The sequence below is a fragment of the Acomys russatus genome, chromosome 19 (assembly GCF_903995435.1).
Source record: "Acomys russatus chromosome 19, mAcoRus1.1, whole genome shotgun sequence".
Lineage (NCBI taxonomy): Eukaryota > Metazoa > Chordata > Mammalia > Rodentia > Muridae > Acomys > Acomys russatus.
Window position 1 is genome coordinate 53,521,655 of NC_067155.1, and position 13,101 is coordinate 53,534,755.

The following is a 13,101-nucleotide window of genomic DNA, read 5'->3' on the forward strand; positions in this document are numbered from 1 at the left end:
AGATTCCTGAAACAGCTCTTTTGGCCTTGAATTGAAGATGTTTCTGTTTCAACTAGCTCAAGTCTATCTAATTCTTATCTTTTTTTTTTTTTCATTTGAGTTAGAATTCAGAACAGCCTTTTTTGTATACAGTGCCCTACCTGCATATCAGAAGAGGGCACCATTATGGATGGTTGTGAGCCACCATGTGGTTGTTGGGAGTTGAACCCCAGGACCTTTGGAAGAGCAGCCAGTGCTCTTAACCTCTGAGCCATCTCTCCAGCCCCAAAATGGCCTTTAAAAAAAAAAAAAAAGCTTATCCCCCCATTTGACAGGAGAAAAACACTTTCTAGGGTTGTGGGTGTAACTCAGTGGTATAAGACTCGCGTAGTGAAAAAGCCGGGCGTGGGTGGCGCACGCCTTTAATCCCAGCACTCGGGAGGCAGAGGCAGGTGGATCGTTGTGAGTTCGAGGCCAGCCTGGTCTACAAAGTGAGTTCAGGATGGCCAAGGCTACACAGAGAAACCCTGTCTTGAAAAACCAAAAAAAAAAAAAAAAAAAAAAAAGACTCGCCTAGTGAAATGCAAAGACTCAGGCTGTCTACAGCACCAAAAATACAAACAGACAAACAGACAAATGGAAGGAGAAGAGGGAGGGAAGAAAGCACAAAGGGAAAGCTGGGGTTCAAGGTTGTTCTATCAAGGCCCTAGCCTATCAAAATGAAGGTCAGCCTGAGCTATGTGAGACTGTCTCAAAGACACAGCAACTGAGGTTCGGAAATGGCTTAGTCAGCTGGTCAGTGGTGGCTCACACCTTTAATGCCAGCAGGCAGGAGGCAGAGGCAGGAAGATCTCCAAGTTCGAGGCCAGCCTGGTCTTCAGAGCTAGTTCCAGGACAGCCAGGGCTACAGAGAGAAACCCTGTCTTGAAAAACTTACAAAACCTACCAAGAAGAGACTTGATTCCCTATGAGCATATACAGGGGGAGGAGGTCCCCCTCAGTCACAGTCACAGGGGAGGGGATTAGGGGGAAAATGGGAGGGAGGGAAGAATGGGAGGATACAAGGGATGGGATAACCATTGAGATGTAATATGAATAAATCAATAAAATTTAAAAAAAGAAAAGAAAAACTTACAAAACAAGCAAACAAAACACCAAGTAAATAAAAATAAGGCTGAAGGATACGTCTGAGAAAGGGACTGATAATAATATTTGAAGGGACGGGGAGACGCTAGCAGTTAAGAGCACTGGCTGTTATTGCCAAGGACCGGAGTTCAGTTCCCAGCATCTACACCGTGGTTCACAACCATCTGTAACTCTAATTCCTGGGGATCCAGGGCCGTCTTCTGGCCTCCTTAAGCACCGAGCACAAATGTGCTGCACAGACATAAGCACTGCTTTGGTCCAGAGGAAGCCTCAAAAACCGCTCAGACATTGATCTCACACAGATATTGATGGTTTATTGAACGCACACCCCAAGACTGATTGTGATCGAGGATGCAGTCCAGGCTTGGGAGCTGGAATTACTATGTCCTTGATTGTTTTTCAGAGTTAGCTTATAAAGGCAAAAAAACGCAATTAGCTTATACATGGGAGTGGATAGTGGAACAGGGTGGTCACCTCTGACTAAGTTATTTTTGGTAACAAGACAAAGCAGTTTCGGCCGACCTTTCATTTGATTGGACCCACGAGGAGTTTATGGTGAGATCCAGCTGCACTTATGGTTGGGAAATTTCCAGGAGCAGCAACGCCACAGAGTATGCTGAACATAAACATAGTTTTTGCTCATCCTGACCCTGCACAGAGAATTTTTCCTATGTCAACAACAAGCTGAGATGATGTATGTGGCTGGTAGACCTGAAACAAAAATGGCTATAGTTATGCCAAAAGGAGCCTCAACACACTCAGGAAAAATACTCACATGCATTAATAAAAATAAATAAATCAGGCTGGGCAGTGGTGGCACACGCCTTTAACCCCAGCACTCCGGAAGCAGAGGCAGAGGAATTGCTGTGAGTTGGAGGTCAGCCTGGTCTACAAAGTGAGTCTAGGACAGCCGAGGCTAACACAGTGAGACCCTGTCTCGAAAAACAACAACAAAACAACCTTGTCTTGAAAAGCAAACAAAATAAATAAATAAAAGAATTTTTTTTTTTTGCTTTTTTTGTTTTTGTTTTTTGGTATTTTGGTTTTTCGAAACAGGGTTTTTCTGTGTAGCCTCAGCTGTTCTAGATTCACTGAAGATAGGGAGGAGGGACTGTAGGAACCAGAGGCATCAATCAAGGACACTACAAGAAAACCCACAGAATCAACACACCTGGACTCAGAGGGGCTCACTGACACTGAGCCGACAGCCAGGGAGCCTGCATGGCTCTAACCTAGACCCCTGGGATCTATGTCATAGTTATGTAGCTTGGTGTTTTGTGGGACTCCTAACAGAGAGAGTGGGGGTTGTCTCTGATGCTTTTGCTTGCTCTTGGGACCCTTGTTCTCACACTGGGTGGCCTCTCCCAGCTCTAATATGAGGGAGGCGCCTAATCTTACTGCAACTTGATATGCCATGTTTGGTTGATATCCCTGTGAGGCCTGTCCTTTCCAAAAGGGAGACAGAAAATGATGCAAAGGGAGGAGGTGGGGAGTGCGGAGAGACCGGGGAAGGAGGGACCTTTGTTGGGATGTAGTATATGCTAGAATACATTAATAAAAAGCTACAAAAATTAAATTAAATAAAAAGAGTATCTGAGCTGGAGGTGGTGGCACTGGTCTTTAGTTCCAGCAAAGTCCGAATGTCAGGTCATTTGCTCAGCACTAAGGCCTCATTGAGGTACAGGTGTTTCTCTCTCTCTCTCTCTCTCTCTCTCTCTCTCTCTCTCTCTCTGATTTTTAAAGACAGGGTTTCTCTGTGTATCCTTGGCTGTCCTGGTACTCTCTCTGTAGACCAGGCTGTCCTCGAACTCAGAAATCCACCTGCTTCTGCCTCCTGAGTCCTGAGATTAAAGGCATGCACCACCTTGTCCAGCATTAGAAACATTTTACTCTTGACAATTTTGTTTTGTTTTGTTTTTCAACCCCCATATTCAATTAAGCGATCTCAGGGTGGGGCTCTCCTTCCTCTTTAGTGTGAAACAATTTTTTTTTTTCGAGACAGAGTTTCTCTGTGTAGCCTTGGCTGTCCTGGACTCACATTGTAGACTAGGCTGTCCTCAAACTCACAACGATCCACCTGCCTCTGCCTCCTGAGTGCTGGGATTAAAGGTACGTGCCACCATCGCCCGGCTAGTGTGAAACAATTTAAAGAAAACGCCGTTTGATCTGTTTGCTCTTGATTGGGCTTGCCTGGTTCATGTGCCTGTCATTGAAATAATCAAAGTAGCCCTCTCTACAAAGAGAGTCCAAGACAGTCAGGGCTATTATACAGAGAAACCCAGTCTCAAAAAAAAAAAAAAAGGGGGGGGGGTGGTGCTGGAGAGATGGCTCAGTGGTTAAGAGTGCCACCTGCTCTTCCCAATCTCAAGGAAAGGCTCACATGGAGGCCATAAAGATTCTCTTTAACTAAGTCCCTTTCTCTCACTACCAGTGGTTTCCATCCATTCTGTAATCCTTGTTTGGTTGCTTGCTTCTGAGACACTGTTTCTCTGTGTAACTTGGGCTGTCCAGTAACTTTGCTTTTATAGGAACACCCTCCCAATTTCCAGGTGGAATTCCTACCCTGATGCATCAAAACATGAATGGCAAAGTTGAAGATCAGTATTGTAATTAGTCCTGAAAATCAGGCACACGCCTTTAATCCCAGCACTCGGGTGGCAGAGGCAGGTGGATCGCTGTGAGTTTGTAGCCGGCCTGGTCTACAAAGTTAGTCCAGGACAGCCAAGGCTACACAGGGAAACCCTGTCCCGAAAAACAAAAACAAAAACAAACAAACAAAATCAGGCTTTATATCAAGGTCCCATTATATACCTACAGTAAATTGAAATAGAGGTTCTTTTTTGTTGTTCATTTGTTTTGTTTTTGTTTTTCTAATTTTTATTTTTACATATACATTTATATTATTACACATATATACAATAAATTACCAATACAAGAAGAACCATGACACAATCAGGAATTATATAAATGTTACATTCTCAGTGTTTTGGCTATTTGTATTTGATAGCCTTGAAGAAAACATCTTTCCTATTTGGTGCATCTAAAATTCTGAATGTAAATCAATCTCCATCACATATTGTCATTATCAACTTAAAACATCTATCTAGACCTAAAAACATCTTAACCCCTAAACAACTAAGTTTCATTGTAAAACTAAGCTACCTGGTCTTCAACTCCATCAGAGACTAGAGAAGGAATAAACTTGATTACCTGAGTATGCCAGGAGTGCAGGTTAGCAGCTTTCCAAATGAGAAGATGGCAGAGACAGTCTTCTACCTGAACAGTCACCCTAATCTCTCTATAATGTTGGAGCATCTTCTTCAGCCTTCTGGCTCAATAAATATAGCTGACAGACATATCTGTGAGGCAGGAACTGCTGAGGACTTGCTCACCCTGTCTTGGCAGAGTTTGGCTGTTGACTCTGCCTGCATCCAAGCTTGCCCGTTTTTAGGCAGAATTCTGTCTGTAGTAGAAACGAGGACATTTTGCCCAGTAGCTTGTTTGCCACATTTGAAGCCATCTTCATAAGGATGTTCTTTGATGCTCATCATCCTCTTTGAGATAGGCTGGGTGTTGCCAGGAGTTAACCTGTCTCATTGTCAGCGAATCTTTAAAATAACAAAAAACATTTTAAAATCCCATATTCTGCATGTCTCTGAGGTTTTTTGAAGACCTCATCTAACTATCCTACCTTATCTTTCTATAGAATCTTATCTATCTGCTGCACCTATAATGTATAGTCTTGGGATGAAAGTAGACTAGTGATAGACATGACCATGATTTGATCAGCTAACAATCAACTTGTATAACTTACTTATCTTAAACAGCATGCAATAGCCCTTTCAAAGTATTGAAAGTAAACCTTCTATTATAATTAATTTACATGGGTACAATACATCATATTAGAGTATAAATATATATATATTATGTGTGTGAAAAATAAACTTACATTTGAATTCTATACCACTGTACCTACAATTAAACTTATTTTGCATCTCTATACAAAAATCTATACCAGTGAGTTAAAAATAACCTTGTGAGTGACAACTGAGGCATTAAATTGAGGAGCAGATTCACTAATCTACTTTTTTGGTTTTTGTTTTGTTTTGTTTTGTTTTTTTGAGACAGGGTTTCTCTGTGTGTATCCTTGCCTGTTCTGGACTCGCTTTGTAGACCAGGCTGGCCTCGAACTCACAGCGATCCGCCTGCCTCTGCCTCCCGAGTGCTGGGATTAAAGGCGTGCGCCACCACGCCCGGCTCACTAATCTACTTTTTGTTCTATCTTCCCTATATATTTCTATATTCCCCCTTCTTTCTTTTCAATCTCTGTCTCCAAACCTAAGATTTTTGTTTTGTTTTGTTTTCGAGACAGGGTTTCTTTGGTTCACCCTGGTTGTCTTGGAACTTGCTTTGTAGACCAGGCTAGCCTCTGTGTCCACCTCCCTAGTGCTGGGGTTAAAGGTTTCCACCACCACTGCTTGGATGCTCTAGAAGAACAGCCAGTGCTATAGACTGCTGAACCATTTCTCCACCCCCTACTTGAGATTCTATTTCAATTCTTAAAAATTTTGTGTGTGTGTGTGTGTGTGTGTGTGTGTGTGTGTGTGTGTGTAGGTGTGCCCATGTCACAGCACATACATGGAGACAGAGGACAGCTTGCAGGAGATGATTCACTTCTTCCACTGTGTGAGTCCCAAGGACTCAGGATTTTTTTTTTTTTTTTAAGGACTCAGGTTTTTATTCTGTTTGTTGGATTGTCTTCTTGAGCCAGGGTCTCACTGTGTAGCCTCAGCTGGCCGCTTGTGTTTGGTTGGTTTTTAGATGGTGGTCCTGGGGATTCCCCCACAGCACCTTCCTTGTGCTTCCAAGGCAAGCACTTGCAACCAAGCTATCTCCTAGCCCCAAATATTGTTACACTATAAAGTTTTGTCTGATACAAAAAGTTCAGGCAAACTGAATGGCCCTGTGTCTTCTTACAGGCGCCTTTGTCTATTGCTCTTCTTTGTCTCACAAAAATCTGAGTTGCCGAACACTGCAGCCCAGCAAGAGCCAGCTAAGATGACCAAGCTCCCAGCGACCTTGGATAGGGAGCTGTCTTACATAAACAGGAAGGAAGGAGAAAGAGAAGGTACACACAGAAGTCTAACTCCTTTCTATTTTAACCCTGTAATTACAGTCTTGAATACAAAAGGCATTCACTACGCCAAAGATCTGGGAGAGATGGCAAACAGCTACTTTTTTCTTTCCTTTTTTTATATATATAATTTATTTCATTTTATTTTATGTGCATTGATGTGAGGGTGTCAGATTCCTTGGAACCAGAATTCCAGACAGTTGTGAGCTGCCATGTGGGTGCTAGGAATTAAACCCGGGTCCTTTGGAAGGGAAGAGCAGATAGTGCTCTTAACCACTGAGCCATCTCTCCAGCTCCCTACTTTTTTATTTTCATAGAAGCATAAATACCGATTTGCCTAAACTAATTTGCCACAACATTACTCCCAAAAGGTTGACATCAGGAATGGGGGGTTGGCTATCCATTCCAATGGTCACGGAGCTGAAATAAGCCAGCGAGAACAGAAGAGAAAGGTACCTTAATTAATTAATTAATTAATCTTGTTTTTCAAGACAGGGTTTCTCTGTGTAGCCTTGGCTGCCCTGGACTCACTTTGTGGACCAGGCTGGCCTCGAACTCACAGTGATCTGCCTGCCTCTGCCTCCCAAGTGCTGGGATTACAGGTGTGCGCCACTATACCTGGCTTGAGAAAGGTACCTTTAAATCAGAGTCCACATAAGCTATAACTCAAAAGCAATAAAACAAAGAAACACATAAAAGAAAACACTTTGAAAAGTTTTTAGACCTTAAAGAAGGTGGAACTTCACAGAGAAACCCTGTCTCAGAAAAAAAAAAAAAGTGGAACTTTAAAAACGTTTTTTTCCTTTTGTTGGAAAATGGCATCAAGTCAAATATTAAGAATAAATCAGCCGGGTGGCACACGCCTTTAATCCCAGGACTCGGGAGGCAGAGGCCAGCCTGGTCTACAAAGTGAGTCCAGGACAGCCAAGGCTACACAGAGAAACCCAGTCTCAAAACAAAAACAAAAACAAAATAACAATAACAAAAAGAAGAAGTCAGAGCTGGGTGTGGTAGCACACGCCTTTAATCCCAGCACTGGGGAGACAAAGGCAGCTGGATCTCTGTGAGTACCAGGCCAGCCTGGTCTATAAAGCGAGTGCAGGACAGCCAGGTTTGCACAGAGTAATCCTGTCTCAAAAAACCAACCACCCAACCACCAACAACAAAACCAAACAAAAAGTAAGTCAGGGTGCTTACTGAGAGTAGGTTAGTGGTACAACTGGTGCCTCTTGTCTGTAATTTTTTTTCTGAGACAGAGCTCCTCTGTGTAGCCTTGGCTGTCCTGGACTCACTTTGTAGACCAGGCTGGCCTCGAACTCACCTGCCTCTGCCTCTCAAGTGCTGGGATTAAAAGTGTGCACCATCATGCCTGGCTTCATGCCTATAATTTTGAGGCAGGAGCATTACTACCAGTTCACTTCAGCCTGGGCCATTCAGTGAGACCGCATTTCCAAACAAAAGAAAATAAGACAAGGAAAGCAAGCAAGCAAGCAAACAAACAGACATTGATTCCTAGTCATAAAAATGATGTAAAGTGAATTATCTCACTGACTGACACTGGGAAATACAGAAGGTGGGTACAGGCAAGCAGATGGATTTTGCATTAGAAATTAATCTGTCGCTCTTTCCAGCTGCACATGGTGAGGTCTAATGGGATGGACTAAAGGTAATGAAAAGTCCCTTCTCTCAGGAGTGGAGGCAACACAGTTGGAGAAGCTGGTCTGTTGCTTTGGTATGAAACTACTTAGCCATGCTCATCACGCTAATGATCAAGTCTCCCTTGCAGTCCCGATAATTACTCAGACCTTTCCACCCTGACTGAGGGATGAGTTAGAAGTTATTCAATAGGAGATATTGTCTTTCCTCTCAGCCAAACATTTTCCTTCTGGCAGTGGGAGTCTAAAGACATAGGGTATCTTGCTCAATCACTCACTGCGTTATTTCCCTGAGAGAGGGTCTGTTGCTGTTTTGGAATCTTAATGTTTAGGCTAGACTGGGTGGCAGCAAGCTCCCAGGATCTGTCTGTCTCCACCTCCTTACCCTGGGATTGCAGGCAGGTGCCGCCATGCCCAGCTTGTATGTGGATGCTCAGGTTGGAACTCGGGCCTTCATGCTTGCACAGCAAGGACCATTCCTTCGAAAATCCTGTGTGTGTGTGTGTGTGTTTTGTTTTTTCTTTTGTAAATCAACGGAGCGTTCCCATTTGCACACAGAACAGGTTAATATATTATATATTTCTCTCGTTCCAAGAAAGGAGAGCCGTTACCCACTTCTCCTAACATGCTGTTTTAGGACTGCTGTGATTAGGGTCTGTCACCCTGGGAAGGCTTGGGTTTGATTAGCAGCAGGCAAAGCAGCTCTCTATAACACTGCTGGCTCTCCCATCTGTAATGGGAGATTGGGTGTCATATCGGAGAGCTGCTGTCTGATGAGCTGGAGGAACAGGTGCTGTAGTTCTGCTCCAGGTGTGCAGCGTTTTGAGAAGCACCTGACTGCCTTACCATGCAAAAGAACTTCAAAGTCTACTAAAGATTCATTTATTTCATGCATATGAGCGTTTTGCACCGTGTGTGTGCCTGCTGGTTGACATCCGAGGAGGGTTTTGGAGGCCCTGGAACTAGAGTTACAAATGTCTGTGAAGCCACCTTGTGGATGCTGGGGATCAAACCTGTGTCCTCTGCAAGAACAGCAAGTGCTCTCCCTCTCTCTCTCTCTCTCTCTCATATATATATATATATATTTTTGTTTGTTTGTTTGTTTGTTTGTTTTTGTTTTTGTTTTTTAAGACAGGGTTTCTCTGTGTAGCCTTGGCCATCCTGGACTCACTTTGTAGACCAGGCTGGCCTCAAACATACAGCGATCTGCCTGCCTCTGCCTCCTGAGTGCTGGGATTAAAGGTGTGTGCCACCACGCCCGGCTCTAGCCATATTTTAAAAAATTTGTTAATCATGGGCTGGAGAGATGGCTCAGAGGTCAAGAGCATTGACTGCTCCTCCAGAGGTCCTGAGTTCAATTCACATCAACCATATGGTGGCTCACAACCATCTATAATGTGATCTGGTGCCCTCTTCTGGCGTGCAGGTGTACATGCAGCCAGAGCACTGTATACATAATAATAAATTAATTAATTAAAAGATTTTTGTTTTTGTTTTAGGAGACAAGGCTTCTCTGTGTAGCCTTGGCTGTCCTGACTCACTTTGCAGACAGGCTGGCCTTGAACTCACAAGTGCTGGGATTAAAGGCGTGCACCATCACCGCCCGGCAACACTGATATAGTTATTTAAAGATATTTACTTACTTTTATTTTCTTTGTATCAGTGTTTTGCCCGCATAGATCTCTATGTACAGCATGGCTGTCTGGTGCCTTCAGAGGCCAGAAGAGAGTGATGGACCATGTGGGTGCTGGGAGGCGAATCCAGTTTCTCTGTAAGAACAGCAAGTGCTCTTAACAGCTGGGCCATCTCTCCAGCCCTGATAATAGTGATTTAAGCTCTGGAGAACTAAGTGTCTTGAGAGATATAGATAAATAGAAAGGGCATTGTGAAAAGTAAAACTGAAAATATTGCAAGCTGGGGTTCATTTTAAGAGCTTCACTCATCAGACTTTGGATTCTGTGGGAAACATACTCATTCACCACAAGGAGGTGATTTTACCTTCTGTTTCACTGCAGATACGGACTTGCAAACTGACTTATCTGTCTGCAAATGGCATTTGTGAGATGTTGAAGAAAAACATTGGGGGCTGGAGAGATGGCTCAGTGGTTAAGAGCACTGACTACTCTTCCAGAGGTCATGAGTTCAATTCCCAGCAACCACATGGTGGCTCACAACCATCTATAATGTGATCTAATGCATACTGTATACGTAATAAATAAATCTTTAAAAAAAAAAAAAAACATTTATCTTTGTCCTTAGAAAGCAGAGTAAACCCAGGCATGGTGGCCTACCCCTTTAAGCCTAGCAGTAGGGAGGCAGAGGCAGGTTCTATAACGGGTTGCAGGTGACACCCTGTATCAAAGATTATTTTTTTTAAGTTAAAAAAATATCAATATGATGAATGAATGAAAAAAAATATTTTTTTGAGGCAAGGTCTTACTATGCAGCCCTAGCTGGCCTGGAACTGGCTTTATAGACCAGGTTCGCCTCAAACTTGCAGAGATCTGACTGCCACCGCCAGTGCCTGCTGAGTGTTGGAATAAAAGGCAGGAGCTACCACATCCAGTCTGAAAATATAATTTAAAGGCGCCAATTTAATTTCATTACTTTTAAATACAATTATTTAAAAATGTCGTTTGGGCAGGGTAGAACATTCCAATCATCTCAGCTACGGTGGTGGTCACCACAGGACGAGCACTAATTAGAGGCCAGGTTGAACTATTTAGCAAGCATTTGACTCAAAAATGGGAGGGGCATAGCTTCGGGTGAAGGTCTTTGTTAGGAGCTTCCCTGGCATAAACGAGGCCTCGTGTTCAACCCGAAGGGGTAAAAAAAAAAAAAAATGCAATTTGACCTGTTTTCAAATTAAATGAATGCACGCGCTGCCCGTTAGTTCCCTCCGCCTCTGACCTCAACAAGCATCACCTCTTCCTTCCTACCAGATCCCTGTCCACGCCGCCTAGGAGCCTGTTCACTTCGGTTGAGCGTTTCCGTAGGGAACCAATTTCTGGTAACACCACTTTTGTCCCGCCCCCCTCGCCGTACTTGTGGATATTTTGATTGGCCGTCAGTCTTTCTTGTGTTCTATGATTGGTCGCAGGCATGCCCGGGCCACGGAGGACCCGCGGCCGTGGGAAACAGTCTTCGGCGGGAGAGGTGCCGGGCGGGTGCGGCCATGGTGTGAGGCGGCTCGTGGGCGAGGCGCGTGGCAGGCCTTGAAGGCCTGTCATTGCCCAGCGTCCGCGAGAGCCAATACTTCAATCCAATGATGACCAACGGGGTAGTGCACGCCAACTTGTTTGGCATCAAGGACTGGGTGACGCCCTATAAGATCGCGGTCCTGGTGCTGCTGAACGAGATGGGCCGCACGGGAGAGGGCGCCGTCAGCCTCGTGGAGCGGCGCAAGCTCAACCAGCTGCTCCTGCCACTGCTGCAGGTGAGGGGCGCCCGCTCTTTCCCGCCCATTTCTGAGCGCCTTGCGTCGGCCCCGCCCTGAGCTGGAGGGCGGGGAAGGATCGTGCCCTCAAGATCCTCTTTCCTGTTCTAGAGGAATCTGGAAAACTAATGTGAATGTTTCTAGCTAGCGCCTGTTGAGCGCCTACTGTGGTCAGGTGCTTTACATGGCATTCTTTTTGCAGTCTCCTGTGTTATCTGAGTGACTAGGGGGTAGGGTTTCTATTTCATCTCCTTGGTCTTCTGGAAAGTGGGGTACCGCATAATCTTGAGCCAGAGAGAACAAGGAGAGGGGTTGTAGATGCTCCTCAGTTTAGGGAACTGTAATAAATAAAATGGACATAACACTGTTGGTCAAACGCTTATTATAATGTGGTAGGCACTGGAGAGGTTTTATTTCGTTTTGCAGGCTTAGATTGTAGCTCCACTGACTGGTGCTAAAAAATTACCCTTTGAGGTCTTCTTGGCTTTCTCTCTGTAATATGAGAAAGATGGTTGAAACAATTGGCATTCGTTTTTAAAAGCTTTAATTTGTTTTATTTGTATGAATGCTTTGCCTGGATGTATTTATGGTGTACCACGTGCCCATGTCAGTCAGAAGAAGGTGTTGGCGTCCCTGGGGCTGGAGCTACTGATGATTGGGAGCCTCAATATAGGAACTGGGAGCTGAAGCCAGGTCCTCACACAGAGTCATGTCTCCAGCCCTAATTGGCATTCATGAGGGACGGGGTTTCCATAATTTGTAACTCTCAGCACTATCCATATAACTAGTATTATAAATGTATATTATCCCCAAAACCATAATACTAAAATTTTGGTAGCTAGAAAAGACAGCGTGATTCTGGTATCTTAACCCTGACCCGCCTGCTAGTTATAAAAACAAGCTGAGTCTTTTCTTTTTCTTTTGACATTTGGAATTCTTTCTGATTCTTTGCCCAGCTACCTACTAGCTTTTTGTGTTTCTGGTTTGTTTTTTTTTTTTACCCCGTTTTTTGAGACAGGGTTTCTCTGTAGTCTTGGCTGTCCTAGATTCGCTTTGTAGACCAGACTGGCCTCCAACTCACAGATCCATCTGCCTCTACCTCCTGAGTGCTGGGATTAAAGGCATGTGCCTGCAGACTATTTTAAAATAATGTATGTCGTGCTGGAGAGATGGCTCGGAGGTTGAGTGTACCGTCTTCTCTTCCAAAGGTCCCGAGTTCAATTCCAAGCAACCACATGGTGGTTCATGACCATCTGTAATGAGATCTGGTTAATTCTTGTGCAGGCAGGCATACATGTGGGCAGAATACTGTATAAATAATAAATAAATCTTAAAAAAAAATAATGTATGTCAAATTCAACTTCCCAAGAAGTAGAATTGTTGTGTTACACACGTCTAAAGTGGCATAAACGCTAACTTACTAAAATGGCTAGTGTGTAATTTTATTTTATTTATTTTGAAAACAATTTGTTTACTGATTTTTATTTTATGTACGTTGGTATTTTGCCTGCATTTGTGAGACAGTTGGGTTCCTCTGGAATTGGAGTTACAGACAGTTGTGAGCTGCCATGTGGCCACTGGGAATTGAACCCCTGTCCTCTGGGAGAACAGCTACTGCTCTTACCAGTGAGCCATCTCTCCAGCCCCCGATGTGTAATTTTTTTTTCCGATGTGTAATTTTAAACCTCATCTAGATTATAACCTTGATAGCTGAGGTTGTACACGTTTTATCCCGTGAGGTACTGCTTCCG

The 13,101-nt window shown here is 43.9% G+C and overlaps 1 protein-coding gene across 2 annotated transcripts in view; it reads left to right on the forward strand.

The window, feature by feature from the left end:
* The first annotated feature begins 11,084 nt into the window (after nucleotides 1–11,084).
* The window catches only part of Anapc5 (anaphase promoting complex subunit 5), a 33,057-nt gene continuing 31,040 nt past the window's right edge, over nucleotides 11,085–13,101 (forward strand). For both annotated transcript variants that reach the window (XM_051161525.1, XM_051161526.1), the window contains exon 1: nucleotides 11,085–11,350. In XM_051161525.1, the coding sequence (XP_051017482.1) occupies nucleotides 11,180–11,350 (171 nt within the window). In that variant the 5' untranslated portion in view covers nucleotides 11,085–11,179. The remainder of the gene's footprint in view (nucleotides 11,351–13,101) is intronic.